This window comes from Phaethon aethereus (assembly GCF_964289735.1).
Source record: "Phaethon aethereus genome assembly, chromosome: 5".
NCBI classification, from domain to species: domain Eukaryota; kingdom Metazoa; phylum Chordata; class Aves; order Phaethontiformes; family Phaethontidae; genus Phaethon; species Phaethon aethereus.
The window spans coordinates 42,323,502-42,348,498 of record NC_138579.1 but is presented as its reverse complement, the minus strand read 5'-3'; the positions used below and the strand labels follow the sequence as shown (position 1 = coordinate 42,348,498).

Below are 24,997 nucleotides of genomic sequence, written 5' to 3'. Positions count from 1 at the left end.
TATACAGTGCTAGCCAAACGCTGCACTCTGTTACAGAATAAATACCTTGGTGTTTGCAAATACCAGTATTTGGACTTGTAAACCTCCCATTATGATCACAGTCATCTGCACTCGTAAAAGCAGACTTTCCTTCCATTTTTCGTCTTCCACTGTCGAAGTGGTAGCTTTTCTTTCATCCTTCCTCAAAGGTCATTAGCAAAGCTCATGGACGCTTTTGTTCCCTCAATATTTAAATTCTTGGTATCAGAAGAAAGAACCATTTTTTCCCAGATGAATTCACTAGCTGAGCTGAGTCTATACAATTTAATAAAAAAAAAACATACTTCAATGATTGCAGCTATAAGACTCTTATTTTTAATAAGATTATGCATGGGTACTTAGTATTTGAATGGTAGCTATTACACAGTATGTATATTGATATATACAAGAGAAAATAAGATGTAAGAATGACCAGTTAAATATATTTTCTTAAACAAGCATTTATCTAAAATGGGTATGAAAATCTCAGCAACGCTCCCCTGTCTGTGCTTTGGATGACAGTGGGAATAAAACTGTAGTTGCAGCTACACACTGACCGTCATAACGTAACAGAAATCAAAGGAGTTGGTATTGTAAATTTTGTTGCCATCATGAACATCTGTGAGCTCACATCAGATTAATAAATTAAGACATGGTTATGGCCAAAGGCTAGGCTGTTAAAACTGTTTTTCCAAGTTAGTGTAGTGCTAAGCGTAGGATTTGAAACCTTAACTGCTATCTTCAGCTTCAAAATCTACTTGGTACACAATAGTTCAGGAAGAAGTTCAGCAAAAATGGATGCAGTCAGATGATTTTATCAGACAGTTGGCGGAAAAATCAGGCTGTTATATGTTAACTCTGGGGTAGTCCATCAAAAATGTAGGCTCAGTGCAATGACAGCCAAGCAGGTAAATCCACTGAAGGTCAGACTTCTGCCTAACAGATGGATACTGAGAAAATAGAAAACATCATGTGTAGTTCCATTCTTCAATTATTGGCCTTCCTTTTCCTGGTGCAAACATTTTTGGTATCTGCTTTACCCCTTACTGTCACAAGCAGAGATGTGTGAACAAGGCAAGGCTTTGCTTGATCTCTGCTTTGGTCTCTGGTTCAAAGACTGCATACCACCAAGATTTGTATCCACATCTGGCACACACTTTTGTGAGGTTGAAATCTCATTCCTATATGGCTGTATATCCAATAAGACCTTCTAGATCTACAACTGCCTTTCTATCCCCTGAAACAGTGAAGAGAATTTTCAAAAGTAATCATGATATGCCAATGACCTTAATGCCAGAACCAGCATTAGTCCTAACACACAGTACTGAATAAAATACATAATTTTCTTTTTTAACAAGCTAACATGGAAGTTCATTCTGTATGGATTCATGTTCCCTGCATATTTATTAGTCCATTACAAAACATTTGTATCTCTCTCTCCAGTGAGATTCGTCAAAGTATACTTTAAAAGAGTTTAGACGACTGAGGTGATGAACAGTTTTTAAATCGCTTCTTTCGTTCCACTGCAGTTCGCAAAGCCTGAAGAATTAAATGTTTATTATTCAGGATGTTGTAGCTGCACAGGTTCAACAACTTGTTGAAATTCTCTTCAGTATATGTAAGCAGACCAGTGCCATAGGGAGCAATAGAGTTGGACACATCTACTCTTCCCTGCTCCATCTCTGCGGGACTGCGCTCCACACCTGAAGAAAGTTCAACACAGCAATGTTACTGAGGTGGAAGACTCCTGCCAGGCAATGCAAAATACACAGTAACAGCCACAAGAAAAATGGTTCAAGATTTAATTACTGTATAGATACAACGCCTGCTGCACTAATAAAATTCACCACTTGACTGCAATCACAGCTGACCCAGAACTGACTGGCAGAACAACTTTTCCATGCAAAATGCTTTCCTCTTTAAAGTTTTCCATTAGAATATTTCACTTTTGCAGATTTGGAATTGTGTATTTTTAACTTTGCCATTGGGCACTGACATGACAGGTCCTTATCTACCAACTGTTAGAAAATGGCACCAGGAAGCTCCTGGACTGGGAATTCTTCCTCTCAGGTGGCTGAGATTTTAAGCACATGTAGCAGGACAAGTAAGATGAACTACATGAGGTCTTTCCCAATAAGCTGATACATGGTTTTTTGTTCAGTTTTTGAGGAAAGTTTCCTGGATCATACTAGATAAGCAACAAGAAAATTGGAGGTGATGCATGCAAAAGTATTTGTAAACTGAAAGTGAATTTGCCGAGTAGATTTTTCTGGTGAAACAGAAAAATCATTATTTATTCTATTACTGAACAAAAGAAAATAATCTGGCAACTCCTCAAAAATGACAGATATCAAAGTAGCTTGTTACCCTGGCAAATCCTTTGCTTCATTATATGTTTTCAGCACTTTCTATTCTCAAATTTTTTTCACGTAAATAAATTAATGAGAGGATTCTAGCTTTGTTACCAAAGTAAACATAGTAGCTCATTACAAGACTGTTAAGCGACAGCGTTAGCTACCAGTGGATATAACTTAGTAGCTGCCTCCTGTCCTTTATTATCAAAGGAACACAAACCGTCCCAGGTGCCAGATAAGGGCGTTTGCTGCAAGCTAGAGCTATTCATGCTTTTAGTTTTGAAACTCTTCCGTTCAATTCCTGATTAGCTGGCCAACACTACATCTGTCACGACAGGACTGGGGATACGATAACTTAACCAACTGGGAAGCTTGCGAGTCTCTTGTTTTAGAAGAGGAACAAATTCAATGGATAAACTGTATGTGACAACCTCAAAAAATGATTGATCGATGCCATTAACTTACCCGGTGCCTTATACTTTCGGAAGGTATCACACACCAGTGGGAAATAGGCCACGACTGGTGCCTCTAAGCTGTCCTCAAACACATAGCACTCCTTCAGGTGTTCCCGGTCTTCCTGGCTCAGGCCTATGCTGGGGAACGGGATCCCACGCTCCAAACAGTACTCTGAGAACAGGTCCAGTGGCTGGTTCAACAAAGAGGAGAGTTGCAACACAGAGGTTGAAATAAGGTTACCAAGCCCCATAATTGATATTTTGCTGCACTAGGCAATCTGTGATTGACTTATGTGTTTACAAATAAGTCTAACTGTGCACTGGAACAAGCATACCCTCTTGATTTTAATATATGCTGGGTAATAGAAATGTGGTTGATTTGCTAACACTGTGTATTTTTAAAGCAAGATTACTGTTTTCTGAAATGTATATAAAATTCAGATAATTTGTGTGATGTAGTGGTCACAGTAGAGGATTTGGATCAGGAAATTTTGGTTACATGTGGTATCTCATATCACAAGTTCTTGATTGTTTGCATTCAGTGTACCTAACAACCAATGTCTTCATGTCCTCCTACAAATAAATTACATTAATTTCAACCATATATGCCCCTCAATGTTTCTTCGAACACAGCAAAACAAAAATCTGACTGAAACTTATGCAAACACCAAGAGTCAAAACTAAAAGAAAAACTCCAAATTTTCATTCAAAAATAGAAAAATTATGTATTGATTAATTACATTCTAAAAGTTAGTTAAATAACTATTGAGGAACTTGGTACCACAATGACAAATCTGCACGGACATACAGCATACCTAATCTTCTATGTGCCTGTGTCTGTGTGTGTGTCCCAGAAAGCTACTGAAAATAGCCCTGACAAACACAGCAACATTACGGTCACAGTGTGGATCAGTATCACTGACATGATCATTTAAGTTAATAAAAACCAGACAATTTTCTGAAAAAAAGAGAAATGTGGTAATTCAGCTGCTGGACTCATACAGATAAAGTATCACTACTTCAAAACATCACCAGAGTCTGTGATCCCCCGCTGTAATTTAAATGCAAAATGACATCCACTTTCCTCTCTGGCCTCAGAATGGGCGGGCAGCTGGTGTTGATGAAGAAAGCTGTATCTACCAGTTTGAGGTAGTCACCCATTTCATTCAGCTGGTTGGGAGAAGAATCCAGCACTGTGTCTGAAAGTCAAGAATTTATATTATCAATTAATTACTGCAGGAGCAAGTCCATTTTTTTTTTCAAATCAGCATAATAAGGAAAAAAGAAAAGACCGACCACACTTACATTAGTCTTCAACACAAAGCCCACAGTTAAATATTTGTCTTTGACACAATTTTAGCATCTATAGCTCAACTCTGAGATCAGTAAGAGGGAACACTTCTGAGACTCAGCTTCACCCAAAGTGATGCTTTTTATACTACTAGGCTGCTGTTTCAACTGGTGTACCTTTGTGGCTATTTAGCTTCAGTGGAAGCTGTAAGCCACACTCTTGCAGCTTTTCTTAGGAAGAACAGAATTCAAGCAAGCCTGCTGTGGCTTCTCCAAGACAGAAACAAGACCAGCAGTAAATCACCTGGGGCTCAGCAAAACCAATTCCACAGACATATTAATCAAATAATATTAATCAAAATTTGCCTTTATGCTAAAGCTTATCAAATATTTGTCCTCAGCAAGTATCAGCACTCAAATCACCTTCAGAGATGCATCTAAACCAATTCACTATTACCTTTCCACATGCAAAAGCTCTCATTCTCTAAATACTTGTTATGTAGTTGCAAGCCCTTGAGGAAATTATGGTAAGTTGAAACCACTGGTCGTCCGGTCATCATTTCTCGAAGAGTGTTGGAAAGGCAACCTTTGGGAATGGATAAGCAAGTTGTCTGCTCGTGAGGCTTCCTGGGCAAAGCAGGACGTTCCTCTGTAGGAAGAATGAGAAGAGGGTATATGTCTGCATTTGTTTAGAGTGTTACTCTGATGCTGATAATAACAAAGTGGGGCTGGGCAGCCAAACAACCATAGCCCCATCTGTGATGGAGTGCCTGCACCACCATGCAGACTGTTCTGGGCACTTTGTTGTTCCCCATCTGGCCTCTCCCTCTCCCAAGGGCTCGTGGTAACCTTCTTGTGACTAGCAAAACTCCCCAGGGATGTTGCACAGTGAGCAGCACAATGTTTTTTTCCTGTTTCCCAGCACAACTGTTTCTCTCCTGTTTCTCCTTCATTCTCAAAGGCTTGGTGTCCCCTAACCCAGAAACAGGACACAAAACGAAACCCTTTACCAAAGGTCAGGTTTCACATTTCAGAGAGGTGTGAAGACAATGCCGATGCAAGTGAAAAGTAATCCAAATAACTAACCAATGTCATGCTCAGTGCCTCGGGTCCATCTGTGCCAGAAGTCCTCTGAATGACCCGAGAGGTAGACAGCATCCATAAAATTCTGGGAGAATATATTACTCCATGTGCCTTGGAAGTTTAAGGAAAAAAAAGCCATACTTAATACTACCTTGAATTTTTAGAGCACAGCTATGGCAACCTACTTGGATTCAGTCTCTGTGGTTGTTTAAATTAGCACTGGTTTAGCTATTAAATATTATGAATTTTAGTATGAATATCAAATGCCATGCCATTCCACATAACGTCTGTCTTACGACTAGGCTATTTTAGAATCTTCGCTGTTTATAAAAGTCAGACTGTGATTTTAAATACTTCGGAAGTTCAGTTCTAATGTGTGTTTTCTGTTTTTGTCTAACCTAAGAAGTTCAGCAAATTAAGTGCATTTGTCTGAAGAATTAGTTTCCTCTTTTTATGGTTTATTTGAGATTTAAATTGCATCAGATACATTATCTGGTTTACTAGTATTGCTACTTGCAGGCCAGTAATTATTAGATGCCAAGTCTGTGTAGCCAACTATGTGGTTGTTTTTCTGAGATAATAAAATCACCTTCCAAGAAGCAGATGCGGGACTCTGGGATCTTCTTCATCAGGTGACCCATGAAGAACTCACTACCAAAGTCCTCTGAACGAACAAAGGCCCCGTATTTCAGGAAACCCACCTCATAAGGTGTGAACTCCACCCACTCTGCAAATAAGACATCAAGAAGGACTTATTGCAGCCACCCAAACACATGTGAAAATAACAGCTTAGAGAATCAAAAGCTGGAAGAACAAGGCCTGTAGCTTCAGCATGTTGGTGACAGTTCAAACCACCATGTTTTGAAAAAAGTGCCCTTCAACGTATTGCATGTTAGATTGGTGAATGCAAAAGCTAAATTCCCCTCCACTAACACTGTGTTATTCAGCTTGGGGTTCAGGTCCATTTCTGTATTAGGAAGAAAAAATAGGGGCTGAAAACCCACCGATTTCTAAGGCCCTTTGCAAAATGTTGTGTTTTTAGTCCTTCTGAGTCCTTCTGACACCAACTGCCATTTATTCTTAGACTCTGACAATCACTGCCTTGTGAAACTCCGAACAAAACCCACTCAGGCCTTGGCTGAACACACTGGGACTGCGGGTTGTGCCTAGAAGCAGATGATCCAGGTTCAGTTGCAGGACCTCCTGCTTTGTTTGGGCCAGAAGATGCAGTGGAAATAGTGATCAGCATCACAGATCAGGGCACAGAGCGCTGCCCCTCCTCAGATCCCTCTCTGGCTGCTGGGAGATGCCTCCCACTCTCACCCCAGCCCCTCCACATCGTTTCTTCTCCTCCCTTCATTGCCCTCCTCCCCCAGCTCTTCACATCTCTCTCGGACTTCTGCTACCTGGGCAGGAACCCCAGTAGCTGAAAGAGGTGGAGAGGAGTAGGTGGGGATGAGAGAGAAAGAGCAGCAGTGGTGGCTCTCAAGGCCACCAGCAAAAGGCACCTCGGCCCCTCACAGGACAATGTCTTTGCACAGGTACCTCCCTACCATAGTATTAAGATGCATATTTTTCCTCCAAGTCAGAACCCAACTGTGAAGACAGGGGAAAAAAAAATTAATTAGAAGATCTGTTAGCTTGGACTTACAGTAAAAACTTTTGGCATTCACACAGCATTAAAAGGAAACTCCTTAGATTTATAGAAGTACGTATAATAATGATTACCTTTAAAATCCAGAGTGCTAAATTTATCCTTGACATTGAGGGACAGGTATATGGGCAGCGGATTCTGCCCCTGATTTACGGCCAGTTGCTGATCAGAGAGTTTGTGAGTACTTCCCTGTTTATAAAGAACATAAGTCATTGTAAAAGATGAACATGATGCACAGACTTAATACCGTATCTGAGCATGGACTATCAATGAAAAGTGTCCTAAACCTCAGCACATTTTGTTCTGCGTACTTCAGTTCTTTGACCACACAAATATGTTCATGTGTTATCTGTCATCAACCTTCACCAAAGCATTCTCCCTGATGCTTCTGGGAATTTTGGAATGGGAGATAGAGCAAAAATGTCAGAAACTGGTCTGCACAGTCACTAGGATGTGACTTCCTTTAAGGAAAGATAAAGATATTTAGCTACCTTGGAGGTGCTGCAGATAAAGGTCAACCAGGGCCCATTTCATTCAATACAGGTTTGTTTGCTGGTATGGCTATATATTGCTATGCCTGAACTTAGCTCTGTCAGAGCCACCTTTCCTCTGTATGTTACTAGAATGCTCATCTGACCTGAAATTAAAGATGGAAAACCAGTTTCGTTAACACCTTGACTTTTTACATGCTCAGACGTTTCCCCCTAGATGCTTACATTTTAGGCTTACTGCGTTATTTTTCTTCTAAAAAGCCAGAGAAAGACCCCTCAGAAGTTTTGAGAGCTTTTCCTATAACTGAATCCAGAACTTTAGATATGACAAGTTAGAAATCCTCTGGAATAAGAGACGGATGTATAATACCTGATGATGTATCATACTATCAATGAAGAGTCCCCATAAATCTGTAAAGGACAGCTTGTGCCCCTCTTGCTTTCTTTCACAAAGCTCCTTTTCATAGTATTTCATATGATCCAATGAGAAGCAGTGCAGCTTGCTCTTGATCACATGTTTCCTGATATCATCAACTGGCCCTCTGAGATCCTTCTGTGACCAATTTGCATCTTCGTATAACTTTGCCATGGTCCTGGTAGAAAGAAACATACTGTGGTTCATCACCGGGTGCATGACAGTTCATGGGCTTATACCACCCAGAAGCGTTTTGCTTCAGGGTACACGAGGCACTCACACGCCAACTTTTACCCCGTAAGAGCGGTTCAAACCTCAGGCAGAATTTAGACTATACGGTATTTTTGCTGCAGGAATACACTCGAAATCATCCTAGCTTGTTTCTTCTCAGAATCAAAAGAGTAATAAAGCAACACCCATACCATAACACAAGCTTTTACTAGAATTACCCTTTGATCATCCAGGTTCAAGCTGCAGCTTCTGCCTGAGGCCGGTTCCCTCAGCTGTTGCAGATGCCGTGTCAAACGTTAAGCAGGGCTTTAGCAGCAAACATCTCCCCGGACAAGCGCGAGAGCTCCCCTCCTCGGGCACGCAACAGGCAGGTCACCTCCGACCCCAGCACGCACAGGGCCGGTGCTTGACATTTCAGTTCCCAGAGTTCAGGCGGATTCCAGTCATCCTTTTCATCCCCACCCCACTTGTTCTGCTTCTGTCTCATGTATCTTTTTAGAGCAGCCCACCAGAGGCCAGAAAAAAAAGCAAAAACAACAAAAAAAAAACCCCACCCTAAACCCCTGCTAGTCACGCAAAGGCAGTCAACATTGGGTGCCTGGCACTCCGTGTTTCTCACAGCTTTTCTTTTAAATTCTGCTTTTCAGAGACACGTAAGGGTTGAGCCAGACAAATATTACAAGACGATTTCTGAAGTGTTACGTGCAACTGGATAACCCAAGAGATACACAAAGGAAGGGAAAACTATTTCCCTACTTTCATGTCCTTATTGCTCTCAAGTATGCTCAGGGATCGGGTCTGCACCCTTTTAGAAATTCAGGTCCCCAGGACTCCAGCTGCATTGCTTCTCTTGCACAACTGCAGCATCTTCTCTAACTCATCATTAACATCTGATTTGTCTGCACTGGCAATCAAAAAGTTTACTTCTCCCCCAGGAAGCAATCCCCGTTTCTTACATTCCCAAGAAAATGCCAGATTTTTGGCCTACCAGGCCCTATTCAGTCCCTTGTTGGTAGCCACAGACAACCACCTTTCAATCAAAGTGAAACATCAAGACACCTCTACCACCATCTTAACATAGGAATCTTTTCTGCCAGGTGCCTGGAAAATGAGAAATGGAGCGGAGTCATACAGAATTTTCATCAAAAAATAACCACGTTTCTAACCCATTCTCTGCACCAGGCACCGAGTGATGAGTCTGGCCCCCCGGAGAACTCGTAATGTATGGCATAGCAGAAAGGCACGTATCTGAGCCACAGAACGGTGTGGGTGGGTTTGTCACCTGCACTGAACTGCAGGGAGATACAGGTAAAACATCCTGGCTTGTGTTCTTTTCTCTTAAGTTTCTGTAAACTCTTCAGTGCGATTATAGAAATACAATAGCTCTCACTCAATTTGTTTCTTGTAGCTAGAAGAAATAAAGGCTACAGCACTGAGAGGTCCCATGAAATAGGTGAGCACCACAAGGAAGCCAGGTCCCAGCATCATGCTGAGTAAAATTAATCAACAAGGCAATATGCTTCACCAGATTATCGCTCTTCTAACACAAACAGCAAGCACAAGCCCAACTCTCCTTACCATGTTGTGGCAGATAAACCACTGATGTATGAGACACAGTCCAAAACACCTAACTCCTGGAGAGCCACAAGACTGCCAAACATAGCCGTCATGGACCGCACTCCCCCTGCTGTGGTCATGATTGCCACCACTGGCACCTGCTCAACACACAAAGGCACAGAGTTGTTCATCACCAGAGGAAATAGAGAAGTGATGGGCATGCAGAAAAAGTAACAGCAACACCCTAATTCAGGTAGATTTGGATTCAATTGACCCTCTTCAGGGCAAGCACGTAGGTGTGTGTTTGAGTTGTGTATACTTCGGTGGGACTTAGCACATGCTGAAAGTATCTTCCCGATCGATGATGTTTGGTAAGTCAGAAGCTGTAAGCATGGCTCTTTTATGGCATAATCCATTTTCAGATGTCTTTCCCTCAAAACACATTTTAAAATCCCGAGTATAACTGAGGTCAGGGGAGCAGAGCAAGAGCTGCCTGCATAATTTTTTCTTCCTCTAAGTTTATATACAACACTTGCTATTCCCCAGGCAGATGGTGCCCAGCTTTATAGATTTATTTTATCATCCTCTTTGTTACCCAGATTACCTCCCCCTTCCCTGACATCAATGCTGTATTTAATTAGGTCTTACTTTCCTCAGGGATCCTGAGCCATCCTCCCTTTGCCCCATAGGCAGCACTTAATGAAAACTGAGACAACATATTTATTCAGTTTTTAGGAACATATCTTGCTATTACCTTTAATCTTGTCTTCATCGTATTTTACTATCGATTTGGGGGGTTTGGTTTTTTGTTTTTTAATTAATATGACTCAGTAACCCTTTGTCCTCATTTAATAATAACAAGCTCTATTCTACTTGTTACTTAAGTTCATGAGCACTTCAACATAGTTGACAAACGCACACAGCATCAAGGAATGGGTGTGCTGGGAGCCAAACAGGGCAGCGCAGGAAATCCCACACGGGCACACTCTCCCAGCTGCAGAAGAGTATCTCCCTGACTCTTGCTCCAAGCACCACAGCCCCAAAACAGATTACTGTCCTCCAGTAACAGAGCAGCTCCCTCTGAGTCCAGGGATCCCCAGGAGAAGAAAAGACAAGAGGTAAGACACTGAAAAACACACAAGACAGATGCTGCTGTACCAGTGTGCCAAGGGAGAGTCACAGTCTTCCTCTGTGAGCCTTGTGTAGCAGCAGAGAAGGGGAGAGGTGCCAAAATGCCGAGAAATTGTCTCAGTCCAAGCAACCAAATTTCACCAAGCTTGGTTATACATACATTGATCTCATCATATATGTTCTTTGGGTGTCCCTGAGTGAGAATAGAGGCTGGCAGAGAATAAAGGAGCTATAACTGACCTCCTGACAGTTGTCTTTCACTCTCTGTGCCAAAAATTCTTGGATATGGTCTTAGGTGCAAGTGACAATCTGGCCTATACATTTTAGTCTAGAAGATGTGGAAGAGCTATATGGGTAGTCATACAAGTATGTCACATCCACTTTGTTCAAAGTGGGACAGAATATTTCTAAGTTCCCAAGATGCTGTCCCACATACCTCATCCTCCTGCAGGTCTTCATCTAGATGAAGAACATTTTTCAGAGCAGCAGCAACCACCTTCTTCCTTTTACAGATGAAATCCTGCTCCGCTGCACATAGATCAAACCCCAGCCGCAAATCTAAATTCTTGCAACTAGAGCATAAGAACAGAACGCGACACGTTACCTGTAAGCCATTTCTAGAGCTACTGCCTGAGACATCAAGTAAAACAAGCAACAAACCAGTTTAAAGAAAGACTACTTCCATGCACATGAAGGTTCCCTTATGGAAACGAAAGCAGGTATATGGATATCACAGGCCTGTATTTCTGCCTTCCTGTGGAGATTTTAGACCAGAATCATGTCCTGAACTATTTCACACAGTCATGAGGTCAAGTTAAATGAGTCAAATTCATTGCTGATGAAAAACGAGTATCATAACTGTTTCACAAGCTGTTTCACTTTGAGCTCTGAAATTTGGACACCTCTTCACATTCTCTTGCTACGTATGTGTTTCCTGAAGAGCAGAGGGGGACTAAGCAGTTACTTAAACTTAACACGCTTTAGGCAAGATGACCCTAATACTGTGTTAGGCTTTATCTCTACTAAGAACTTGTGCTGTAAATACTTGAGCCAGAAGACGTCTCTTAAGTATATCCCTTCCTATCTGTACATGATTATGAACGTCATGTGCATCATTAATTCTATAACTTCTGTTTTCATAGGGCTACTCTTTCAAGGTTTTTTCAGCCAAAAGGTTATTTTGTCCCTTCTGTGACTCATAATTAACATTCAGTAAAAAGCTCTGATTCACCATGTTTGCAATTAGTGCTTGCAATGCGGCTAGTAAGTCAGTAGGGGGTAATGTTGCCCTTTGGAAAAATCACTGCAAGCCAGTCTAATTAATTACTGTCCATTTGTTTCATTGAAAAACGACTTGCAGAGGACTGGTGAATGCATAACAGTGTTAGAAACATGTTAGAAATGTGTTACACATAAGCGTGTGTATGTGTGTATTATAGATAAAGGTTACAAGACAGATGGACTCTTAAGTATCAAAATTAGGAAGCATCAACGTTAGGAAAAACATTGTGACTGGTTATACCCCATGACAACCTACTACCTATTCTATGCTGAACTCTTACCAACCAATTGAGAAGTATGCATCATTTTATTAACCTCCTCCCTATATTTTAGTCTTCTTTAACTAATTACAATCTTTATTCCTGGTTTTGAAATGAGCTAGTTTAGTCTGTAGCTTCCTTTCATTTAAAGGTGATACTATGAAAGGATAGGAGACGGCCTAAGTAATCATTCAAAAGAAATAAAAGATTTACCCATCTTCTTCCTTCACAGACACCTCATAAGATTCGCCCTGAGAATCAAGAATGAAAACACCATAAATTTTAAATAGACTTGAAAAGTTTGCAAAAGCAACTGTTAAAGTGTTAGCAATTATTCAGATATATAGTCTAATGATAAACCTTTGGTCTCTTCTCAGGCCTTCTGCACACAATCACTAGGATCCTGCTTTTAAAATACTTTTAAAGCAATCAGCAGTTCTCAATATGCTACTTTTTCCCTGAATAATAGTTATCCTTTCAAGTGCATGCAGAGCTAAGTATACCTATAATTCAGGTAGTACATTTTTAACAAAATTAATAACAGACCAGCTATCACATAGACACAGCTTACACTTGTTGAAGTAACTCCAAATGCTGTCAAAAGCTACTCACTCTCATCACTGTCGCTTCCTTTCCCAAGTCCAGAGAATGGAGAGGCACAGCCAGGGGACTACTTACATCCATTTCCCTCCTAGCTGAGCCATGCTGAATTAAAGTGGGGAAAAAAAATGTTATAAGGAGAAAATTATTGACAACCCACAGGTACAAATCAACCAGAGAAGGGCTAATTCATCATGCTTCTTCCCCAAAGTTACTTTAGCTGTTATCACTATCCACAAGCAAAACATACACTACAGAAAAAACGCTCCTTCGGCAGCATCATGTGCAGTCTGGGTTGACTGTGCTTGACATAGTGGAACATGGTGGTTTCTCTGCTTCCTCGTCTGCAGCGAGGACCTATGGAAATATCCTGGATTTCTTCATAGGATCCTTTCATTGTGAACGTGAAATCTCTCCCTAAGAAGCAAACCACAGAGAAATGTTAACCGCATCTAGCCCTGAAAAATAACAAACAAAAATGCCCCAAGTAAAGTTTCAGCCTTAGTGCAGTCAACATTCATTTGGGCCACCATGTTTTTCTTCCCCCATAATCAGGGTGAACAAGGGCCAGACTGAACAAGCAGCAAAAGGCCGGCGCAGCATTGCAACTTCTTCCCTGCCAAGTGACGGAGAGCGTGTGTTAGACCAGTGGATGCCACTAGCAGCATTCACACCCCCTGAGTTTCCACCGTGGCCTTTCCACTCCTGAGAGTTGTGTCTCCCTGCTTTTACTTTCCGTTCTCATCACACCGCAGTCATATTTTTGAGTCTCCTGGCCACCTCCACAGTTTCCCTTAAGCTTCGCTGTTGTGTTGGGTTTGTGTGGCAAGGTTTTGGTAGCCAGGTGGGCTGCAGGGGTGGCTTCTGTGAGAAGCTGCTAGAAGCTTTCCCTATGTCCAATAGAGCCCAATGCCAGCCGGCTCCAAGACGGACCCACCACTGGCCAAGGCCAAGCCAACCAGTGATGGTGGCAGCACCTCTGGGATAACGTAGTTAAGAAGGCAGGGGGAGGAGGCAGGGTGGAAATGGCACACGGCAATTGCAGCCAGAGAGGGGAGTGAGAATATGTGAGAGGAACAGCTGTGCAGACTGCAAAGTGAGTGAAGAAGAGGGAGGCAGAGGTGCTCCAGGTGCCAGAGCAGAGATTCCCCTGCAGCCCGTGGTGAAGACCACGGTGGAGCAGATCTCCACCTGCAGTATGTGGAGGGACCCCATGCCAGAGCAGGTGGATGCCCAAAGGAGGCTGTTACCCCTTGGAAAGCTGGTACTGGCAGGACCTGTGGACCCATGGAGAGAGAAGTCTGCACTGGTGCAGGTTTGCTGGCAGGACTAGTGACCCCATGGGGGACCCAGGCTGGAGCAGTCTGTTCCTGAAGGACAGCACCCCATGGAAGGGACCCAGGCTGGAGCAGTTCATGAAGAACTGCAGCCCGTGGGAAGGACCCATGTTGGAGAAGTTCATGGAGGACTGTCTCCCGTGGGAGGGACCCCACACTGGAGCAGCAGCAGAGTGTGAGGAGTCCTCCCCCTGAGGAGGAAGGAGCGGCAGAGACACCATGTGATGAACTGACCACAGCCCCCATTCCCCGTCCTCCTGCGCCGCTCGGACCTGGGAGGAGGTAGAGCAAATCAGGAGTGAAGTTGAGCCTGGGAAGGAGGGAGGGGTGGGGGGAAGGTGTTTTAAGATTTGGGTTTAGTTCTCATTATCCTACTCTGATTTTGATTGGTGATAAATTAAATTAATTTCCCCAAGTCGAGTCTGGTTTGCCCATGATGCTAATTGGTGAATGATCTCTCCCTGTCCTTACCTCAATCCACAAGCTATTTGTTACATTTTCTCTCCCCTGTCCAGCTGAGGAGGGGAGTGAAAGAGCGGCTTTGGTGGGCACCTGGTGTCCAGCCAGGGTCAACCCACCACACAGTCAAGCTACCTCTAGAGGCTTCTCACTGTATAGCAAGTAAGTAATTCAGAAAACACCTCAAGCAGCCCTGATACAAAGAGAGACTAAAACTGATCAAATATTTATCTAGAATCAGCTGCACCTCCCATAGCACAAAAAGCAGTGACAAATGATTTAAATCAATAACCTCACTTGTGTAAGGGCTCTTCATTTTTGTTTCATTCACATGTACTCCCAAACAGGAAACTTCACGAGACTAGAAGAGATAAGCAATAAAATCACTGGTTACAGAAACAGTTCAGGATCCACACTGAGGATCTAGGGGACCTTTAGAAACACCAGGCTTGGCCATGATGTCCTGTGAACATGAATAAATGGCAGAGGCTGATTTTCTTGTATAAATCATGCAAGCAATACTGTGGTCAAGGGAGCTAAGAGAGCTGGGGATCCATCCCATTACATTTAAATACCATTCAGTCCCCAACAGCTAACACAAGAAGTTTTCCTCCCCATCTAGGCCACGCTTTAAATTTTGTCTGCAGAACAGTGAGCTGAAAGATACCTACAACTCTGCAGAACAACTGGACGGATGGGCCTGTACTTTAATACCTTTGGGATGAAGCTGAAACTTCCCAAGAGAGTGCTGCACAGGAGGAAGTAGCAGCACAGGAGCATCGTACAGTACTTTGGACATCGTGTGAAAACAGCCTTCATCTCCAAGGTAGACATTCAGTAACAAGCTCTGCAGTAACACTGGATTCACTCCCTTCCCAAGTTTCCTCGTTTACTGCGATTTCATCAGTGAGCAGCTCACTGGCACTGTGGCAGAGCGCTGGTCCAAGCCTCTCCCCACACAGAACACACTACAAGCACGACCAAGTTCAAAATTTTACAACCATACCTGAGTAAAGGCTACGCCTAAAGGCATAGTCCTTCCAACTACATCCTTCAGTTCTGCCCTACCATAGGAACATAAGCATAAAAAAATAGAAGAGTTACCACTAGTACGCCATTAGTAACGATGTTCTCAGATACACCTGGACTGAAAAGCAAAATGGAGAAGGTTTATTTAAGAGTGGGTACATGAGCAATAATCTTTCAAATGCAAATAGTTCTTTGAGCTCAGTTTTTCTGGCTGCCAAGTGCCATCAGCACTTCTCTCTTTCACCTCCTTCTCGTGCTCGCTGCTGGGTCACAATCCCGTAGCTCCTGGGGACACTCCTTCTTTCTTACCTCCCCTGATAAGCATCATCTCTCCCTAAGCTGAATTACAAAATAAACACACAGCCTCAGCTATAAATAGTAAGTGAGACTGTCACTCAAGAAGGGATTTCACTAGATTCAGGAGAGAAAAGCAACCATGGGGAAGATGCCGAGATGAGATGTCAGAGCACCGGTACATGGAGCCACTTCCCCAGTGCTGCATTACCACTCTCTCTAAAATGAAAAGTTTTCTGATGACAAATTCTGTAACATTTAGACTTTACTCACATGTTTTCCAGTAGAAATTCCACTTCTAGTTCTTCTTGTTTCTGAAAATAAGATTTATTTTTCATTTAAGGAAAATAAATGAATAAACTTTTTCCTTTGATAGAGCTCTGATGATTTTGTACAAGCCTCCCTTGCAAGGTTTTGCTGTTCCTACACCCACTGCATCATAACGTAAATGGATGGAGCCTTTTTTGGCCACCCTTCCACTTCATGTCTCTCCACCACTCTACTGTTTACAAACCAACTGCCCCCCCGAGGGGAAGAGGAGAGTAAGTATCATGGAATAGCGGGGGAAGGTCCCGTTATTTATTTATTAGTTAGGATGAGACATGGGTCAATCAATGCTGAGGAAGGGAGGTATAACAACAATGCCGAGGTGAATGATGTAGGAGACAATACTTGAGAATAGACGGACCTAGGGGGTGAGAATGTCTGGGTTAAAACAAAAGAATTTTATAAACATATAAAAAAAAAAAAAAGGTGGGAGAAAAGACCAACTTGGAAAAAGAAAATTTCCAGGGTGAAGGGAAGAAGAGAGAGAAGAGGGAAGACTGAAGCTGTGAAGGGGAATGAGGGGAAAAGTTCGCAAGGACCAATGATGATGAAAAAGGGGGAAGAGTGTAAGAGTAAGGAACAGCAACAGAGAAGAGTAACACATCAACAACATAAGAGGGACTGAATAACTGTATTACTTTACTCAGCCATTTGCTGGATCAATCTGTATGGGACACAGCCAATCCAGGAAATACCACACAAAAACATATATCAGAGAGATCTTCTATACCAACCACAGGGAGGAAAACACTAATTAGTGGAAGATACAAATCTCTTTCTGACAAGTGACTGTAACATCTTTCATTCATATTCTGAAGAACTAACCTTTACTGCCAAATATTCCTTCTGTCTGGCTGCACAGCATACATCACCTTTGTGAAGAGACTGTGAAAACCATGCCAAGTCTGCTAATGTAGCTGCCAAGGTAAAAGCATCACTACAGTAAAGGTGAAAAGTGAGTGCTTTTGTAGTTACTCGTTCATGTCAGTAACTGAGACATCTCAGGTGGCTTCTCTGAGAGCTGGATCCATGGCACATAACCCAGCAGCAGGTTGTTCTGCAACAGTTTGTAACAGAAGGCTGAGGGACATATTTTAGAAAGCAGTCACCTTACAGAGATGCAAGAGAGACTTTATCAAGCATCAGATTGTGACCATTCTGTACTATCCAAACTCACTGATTGTCTGTTCCAACTTTGTCCAAAGAACAGCAGAAACAATGTTCAGGAGACACTGGCTTGTAACATCTGCCTAATTGTGCCAGCCTTATGTTCCCATCATTCTTATGCTGTTGTACGGACACTCACACAAATTATATTTCTATTAAGTCCCATTCACATTTTTGTGGGTGAAAAACCTGGAGCAAAGCAATGGAAAGACTTGTTAGACCACACAGTGAGCAAGAGGCACAGCAGGAAGCGACCCTGATGCTCTGACATATCCCTCCAGCCTCTTCAGCCCTCCTTTTGCGATACCGTGGTAGATGAAAGAAATCATTATGGGCAGAGGTGGCATTACTGCCTGTTATTAAGGTTGCCCGGCATGTTCCATTACTAAGTCACTTTAACAAAAAAAAAAAATTAACCCTAAGTGTCCTGAAAATCCATGTACAGACCATAATATGTGATGCCTCATGGGTGCCTGAGTAGGAGTCGTGATACGAATAAGGACGGCTTGACCAAGACATTCCTGAGACACCGCTCACCTTGTCTTATCTCCCCAACTTCCACCTTGCTAAGCCAATGGGTTAAGCCAACTCTGCACATGCCTCAGAGCAAACTCATGGCTTGAATAACACCTCAAATGATCTCAGTCACATGAGTCTTTTTCTAAGGAAGGCCATAGCCAGCTGGAGCAGGTATATTGAAATCCTTAGTAAGGATTGGCTTTCTAAGAGAGTAGTTAACAAACACTCTCCAAAGCAATAGTAATAAAAAAATCAGGCAAGAGTGTTTTCCGGACAGCCTGTCTGACACAGCAGTTTAGAAATAAACAGAGCACACACAATTCCTAGGAACTGTAAACTCAAGCCCTTGTCAGAAGTGTGAAAAAACCCCCGAAGTCTCGTTACTACACAGCCTCCAAGCAGAGAAGGTGTTCTGTTTTGCAGAAAGTAATCTGAGTACGTATTTTGCTTGCTTAAAAGATGGGTGTGATTTCTCCACCTGTCCTCTCAGCAACTTCACCCACCAAATATTTCATAAGAAATTCTTTATCCCCTCTAATACAACCAAACACAATATTCTTCGAGACATGTGCACCAAATAAGACTCCTAGGTCACATACTGGCCTAGAAAAAAAGAGCAAAATACCGAGGAGATTCTCATTCATCAAGCCCTACCCATTCTGGGCTGGCTCAGCTCCCCTAAAAGAAGATTGTAACCCTGTAACAAAAGATCATAAACAGACTTGCTGAGAATTTAAAAAAAAAAAAAAAAAGTAGTTGTAAATCAGAAGGAGAAAAAAAACTGAAAGATTTTCATGAGAATATATATTCATTTACCAAGCATATTGCCTGAAAGCACAGGACAAAACCCCTGGTGAAGCTGAGAGAAGGTACCCCTAGTGAGCTACTGGCCAAAGGGTCAGGGCAGCTGCCCAGAAAGGGGCCAGGTTTGTTCCCATCCCTGCTCTGTCAGTCTCCTACTACAGCAGCGAGATCTCTAACGATCAGCTTCTTCATTTTTGACTACGAGTCAAAGCGCTCTCTGTATTTTTCAAAACACATTTTTGAAGTCTCAAAAAAATTCAGAATAGGAAAGCCATTTGGCATCTAACTGCAATCACAACAGAGGGGTGACTGTTTCTGACCCCTCCTAAGCCCTGAACATGTAACTTTGTCCTTTAATATGGTCATTTTAACAGAGTCCTTGTGTGTGACAACTGCTCTAATGTTTAATATAGGTAGTAACTTGGGTCAAAATTCTGATCAAGAGTATTATTTTATCTATCCACTTAATTTTACTCATCTTTTTATTTCTCACCTCTGGATTCAGCTCAAAATTGAGGTGAACTTTTCCTCCAGGTTGGATTTTAGCTACATCAAAGCAAACAGTCAAGAGCTGGTCATCTGGTGTAAAAGTATCCTCATCGCAGACTGTCAGCTCCAGGATGTTCTGAGGAGAGAGGCAGAGAAGGATGTAAATGCCACGCTCTGAGACTACTGAGCCCAAAGGCAAGGTCTAGCAAGAGCCAGCAGGCAACCCTGGTGGTGTTTGATGTGGACAGACTCCTGCGGCAGCGCGGAGTTCAGTTCACAGCCCCCGTGGCTCAGACTGCAAAGTCAGGCACTAACTGTAGAAGAGGTAAATCATCAGATTTGGCAATGAACAAGATCTCAAAAGAAAGGCAGCATAAGTGGTGCATGATGGCAATATGCACTGGACAGAGCAGAGATTACACACATGCCGCTCATCAGATCCTTTGTGGACTCAAAATTACTATCTTGAGAAATTTTGGCCTATCAGCAGAAAGTAATAATAGAGGGCAAACCCTTAGCCCTTTGCAAATGGAACGTAAAGCACATTAACAAACTCTTTTAGTAAGATTTAAATTGTAGTGATTCCCCTTGCAGTTCCTCAGGGCTCAGGAATCGCGTAGCAATGTGAGAAGATGCAGGGCTATCAAGCCGTAGGAGGCTGACCCTGTGTCTAGACCTTGTATCACTTGCCCTCTGACTGCTGACCTATTTCTGGTAATTCTACAAACATTTTAAGTTTTCTACAACTGCTCTGGGACAGAAAGAAGCATTCAACTTTATTCCAGATGATCCATAACCCTCTGAGCTTGTACTCAATTCAAAGCATGGGATAGGCATGGCTCTGTTATAAGTCTGTCAGACGTACAGTTTGCTTTCTCGTAGCCTATTAGGCTTTTGAAAATATGCCTGCTTAATAATGGAATGGTTAGTATTAAATGACATTTTAAAATTTTTAAAAAACAGCATTAAGTTACGGTACCTCTTACAACTTACAAATGGTATCATTGTTACTGTATAAAGCAGGTATTACAAGCTCATGGCAACATACAACAAAAATGCCTTCACAACCCCATATAAGAAAATACAACTAATCCTCTAAAAAGTTTTTTAAAATCTCCCATCCAATTCATGGGGTTCTAGTGCTTAGAAGATGACAGAGACCAATCAGGGCACCAGAGAATCCATATCAAGGTTTGCATATTTACTTGCTGGTAGGAAACAGCATCTTTCATGCCATCTCTGACACTTTCTGCATCTTTCCGTTACCATCCTATTCCTCAGCACAACTGAGTTCAAGGCTCAAGGCTCTCACAAAGGCTCTGCACACAGCAGGTGGAGATGTCCTCTGTAGAAAGCATCTGCTCACCATCACAGGCGCAGATCCTACCTTTACTTCACGTTGTATCATGAAGTGGAAAGTTTCATTCCAGACAGGGTTTCTGCAGTTGCATACGGTTCTTGTCCTGGCTTCCCGACAGGAAGCTGTTGGCAGCCACAGCTTGACATAGCAATCGGTTTGGCTCACTGTGTTAACAAAAACAAAAAGATGCGTAATTGTTAAAAAAAAAAATACTGCTGTACTACTTCTTTTGCCCAGTCAGGGGAAAAAAAATTAACCGCTGAGGAGTCCTAGGTAGGTCATTAGACCCAAAGGAAAACATTCTGGGTTTAGAGTTATTTAACTTTTATATCTCCATTTATGTCAATTCCAAACAAAAGTCAATTTTAAACCACTAATTCAATTTGATAACAAAAGCCAAAATACTCAATTTCAACAATATTGAAGTATTCCAGCTCTTCTGATTTTTCACTTCTGTTTGCTTGCCAGGCTCCAAGCAAATTCATATATGACTTCACTTCCTGAAACTCCACTTCAAAAAAAGTTAAGAATTTCGTTTCAGGGATTTTTTGACCTGGTTCTAATTGTAATGCACAAGTTGTCCACAGTGATATAGCAATGAAGACACAAACACAGCAGCACCCAACACAACTACTGATTTTTCCTCTATCTTTCACAAAGATGCTACTTTCAGAAAGGAAACGGGCAACCTGTGGATAAAGAGGCACTGAAGAGTGAGGGGAAAGGGAAGTATCATGGAGCAGCCAGTGAAGGGAAGGATAACTTCTTCCCCAACATAGAATTTCTATCCTATTTCACATCTATTGTTAACCATTTTCTAAATTATGTGAATTGAGTCTAAACAAAAATGACAACAGATACAACTTATTCCACCAAAAAACCTGAGACGTTACCATAATCCAAGCAATAGATGTACAAGAGCATTAAATTCAGGTGACGGTGATTTTCCTGCTAGCCTATAAAGATGCCATCAGCGATACTTACACAAATCTGCTTTGCGAAGATTTCTCATGCTTATAATTGTTACAGTAAGCCAGGACAACTGAGGCACTTCTGGCTGCAGAACAACGAGAAAAGTACCTCAATTATTAGCAAGTAACTCAAATATAACTAACACAGCCTATCCCGTAGCATAGCAAAGGCCATTCTCTCATTACTGCAGTGAACATATTTTCATTTTAATTATTTGAGACAATTTCTGGGAAGAAATTCTTTCTCATGATTTGACACCATGTAACGTCAGATTCCAGCTATGTTTACTAACCAGTTGTGTTTAAGATTAAGTTTTCTAAAGATTTAGGTTTCGGAGGTTAAGTTTTAATGCAGGAAGTAGAAGAAATATCACAAGAGAGTTTTCACAAAAAAAGTCATTACATAATTGCCCCTGTAAAATCCACCTACCTTCAAACTACAGGGTTTGCTCCTCAAATTTCAGGCTGAGTGCAACAGATTACAGCACAGCACTTCCCGGGGTGCTGGCTTGGGGACCATGGGATGCCCTCCTTCCTCCATCGAGGACCACTGCCCACCTGCCACCTAACATTACTGCAGAACCGGACAGATACCCTCCATTTTATAGTGCCCTGGTCAAGATATCACTGCTACTGGCCAGTCTGGCTGTGGGATACATAACGTCATAACATCCTTCACCGTACCAAAATACCTGACCCTTCAAAGGAAATTAATGACTAAAAGAGGGAGATAACGGTTCTAGAAGTGAACAGGCCAGTATGGGACTCCAGAGCTCTTCAGTTACATCAGCAGGAGGAAGGCTGAAATCAGAGGCTTGGGGTAAGCACCCTTCCGTTCCACACATAGGTCCAGCTTCCTATAAGGCAGCTCTAGCATTTCGGTGCAAATTTGACATGACATAAGGCAGAAGCAGCCCTATTTTTTTAATTTTTTTTTTTCCTCTGTGTGACACTGAGTAAAGATAACCTGTCATCCATAGATAGCGTCTACATGAATCAAAGTGAATCCACATTACCACAACATGCAGAACTGATACATGTAGATAAACCATGGAGGAAAACCAGAAGTGAAGAAAGCATGAATCACAAAAATCTCTAAACAATGTAAGAAAATGGAAAGCTGCAAACAGCTTTATAATTGCATATGAATGCACATACGCACACCAAAAAAAAAAAAACAAAAACAAACCCTCAACACCAAAAGCACAAATGAGCGGTTCAGAATGCCCTGGCTTATTCAGGACTTTTGCATAATAAGTTATTTTTAACATGTGTTCACGTGCAAAAACACTCGGCTGACCTGATTGATTTACCAAGGAGGAGCACTGAGGTATAGCAATATACTGACACATCATAGTGTAGGGCTCTACAGGGGAATAGCTTGAAGGCTCCACAACCCTCTCAATTCTTTGTTTTCTCCCTGCACTCCCCATCACACACAACCCTACGCTTGGTTACAGGGAAAACAAGGCAAGAATTCTTGAACAACATCAGAAGTAAAATACTGCATACAGAAGAAGTAGCTCCATTAATTAAATTGAAAGGAGCAATTAAATTGATAGGAGCAATTAAATCTTCAAAGCACCAGGATTTCTGAGAAACTACCTCCTTAGGACCTCCTTGTTTACCTCTTATTTTGATATGCCAGTGTCCTGACAGGAGCAGATTAACCATCAAAAAGCAGTAAGTCTCCAGGCTAGATATTTACAGCCCACTGGAAAAATTCTCAACCCAACAGTTTTCTTGCAGAAAGTGCCATTTCAACAAAATCAGCAGGTTTGGAAGAAACCCATCAACCTCAGCAGAATTTTTGGCAGTAATGTTTCTGGAGATAGAGAGAATGACGGGAGTAGATGATCCAAATTGCTGAAAGCTCCACTTTTCATCCCAAATACAGAGGATTAATTTTTCACTCTCAGCTTTAGCACCATCCACATCCAGGAGTTTGGAGAGAACTTATTCATGACCTGTCTGAAGTACTAAGAAAATATGCAGACACAAAACCAATTATTATTTCATAGTGCTAGCAGGTAGCGAGTTCACTGCTCTCCCAGATGTAGCAGAGAGTTAGCCTCACACTTCTGCACTGAATACAAGTAGGGAGCAGACTCAGGAAACTCAGTGGGAAAAAAAACATACAATTTTAATTTATTTTTTTTTTAAATTTCTCATTTAATATCATTTCAACCAGCCATTACTCAGAAAAGGGCATAATTTGTTACGTATCCAGTATGTACCACATTCATTACCTTCCAACACCTTTTAACAGTTTGATTCATAAAAATTAGCGTTCAGAATTATTTTAAGTGGCAGACACAGAATAATCCATTTTATCTCCTGATCTGCCTCCATCAAGCAAAGCAAAAACAATTTGAAGACTGAGCCTTGGGTGTTATGAGGTACAACTACTGTCATAGAGTGATGTCACAGTAAAATCAAGACTAAAATCCAGCTCTCCCGGTTCCTTGCCCAGCATCTAAACCACAAGTTCATCACCTTCCACACCTTCCAAACCCCTAAGTCATAATGAATGTTTTCCACTCTAGAGAGCACACTCACAGAAGAAACAAATATTCTCTCAACTAACCGTTAAAAAATATCACCTCTTGTAATAACAGTTAAGCTTAGGGAGAGATGGGAAAGGCTGATGGAAGACTACAAGTAGCACGGCCGTTGTTCATACCCCACAACTCTCTCCCTGCAGCCCAGAAGCTGCCCTTTATACAGTACCTCATCTTCAGCGCTATGCAGTCTTTCATGATTCCTCCTCCTGATTCCAATCTTCCTGTGTGGGTTTGCTCGGATGAAGCGATCCTGGGGACAAGGAGCCAAAGAGAAGGGCCAGTGATGAAACCCAGCAGTCAACAACTCCTAGTTTTCAGTTTCTACCCAGATTTGCCATAGCAATAGCAGAGGGCCCTACCATTTCTCTTCCTCATGATGGGATACATCTTCATCTTACCACCTATCTGCTGCCTTTACTAATAAATCTGCCCACTGCAGATGCGTTTGACATTTAAGGATCAAAATCCCCCAGGCATTCGCTTTTGATGAACCTCAACCAAGATAGCCAAACAGATCCTCCTGCCCCACCTCTGATTTTCTCTTACCAAAGGTGAATAGGCTGATGATCCCATTAGTATCTCCGTTTCATAAAAGGCAACACTATAATGGTCCAGCCTGTACGTCTCACAGCTCGCAGGTGCTCCTGGACCACGCTATTTTCCAACCAACTGAGGCAGGGAAGAGCAGCTCTAGAGACTGACTCATAGCTCCACCCCCCCATTGATTTCTAAAGCACAAATTATGCACTTGTTCCATGCCCCATGGAGATTTTTTTTTTTTTTTTCTCAACACCACAGTGACTTAGGGGAAAGGAGGAGACGGGTCAAACATTTTATCATAGGCTAATCCCAAAATA

The 24,997-nt window shown here is 42.1% G+C and overlaps 1 protein-coding gene across 1 annotated transcript; it reads right to left on the bottom strand.

The window, feature by feature from the left end:
- Positions 1 to 1,482: 1,482 nt before the first annotated feature.
- LOC309405389 (cytosolic phospholipase A2 epsilon-like) lies at positions 1,483 to 24,713 on the bottom strand (the record flags this gene model as incomplete). The annotated part of the gene is made up of 21 exons (XM_082000159.1): positions 1,483 to 1,721; positions 2,838 to 3,018; positions 3,860 to 4,026; positions 4,575 to 4,766; positions 5,204 to 5,311; positions 5,790 to 5,927; positions 6,929 to 7,043; positions 7,716 to 7,938; positions 9,570 to 9,709; positions 11,116 to 11,251; positions 12,434 to 12,471; positions 12,833 to 12,925; positions 13,071 to 13,237; positions 14,914 to 14,977; positions 15,721 to 15,763; positions 16,213 to 16,253; positions 19,250 to 19,381; positions 20,633 to 20,769; positions 21,590 to 21,662; positions 24,307 to 24,390; positions 24,687 to 24,713. 21 exons carry the CDS (start codon positions 24,711 to 24,713, stop codon positions 1,483 to 1,485), a joined length of 2,538 nt encoding a protein of 845 aa, XP_081856285.1.
- Positions 24,714 to 24,997: the final 284 nt, after the last annotated feature.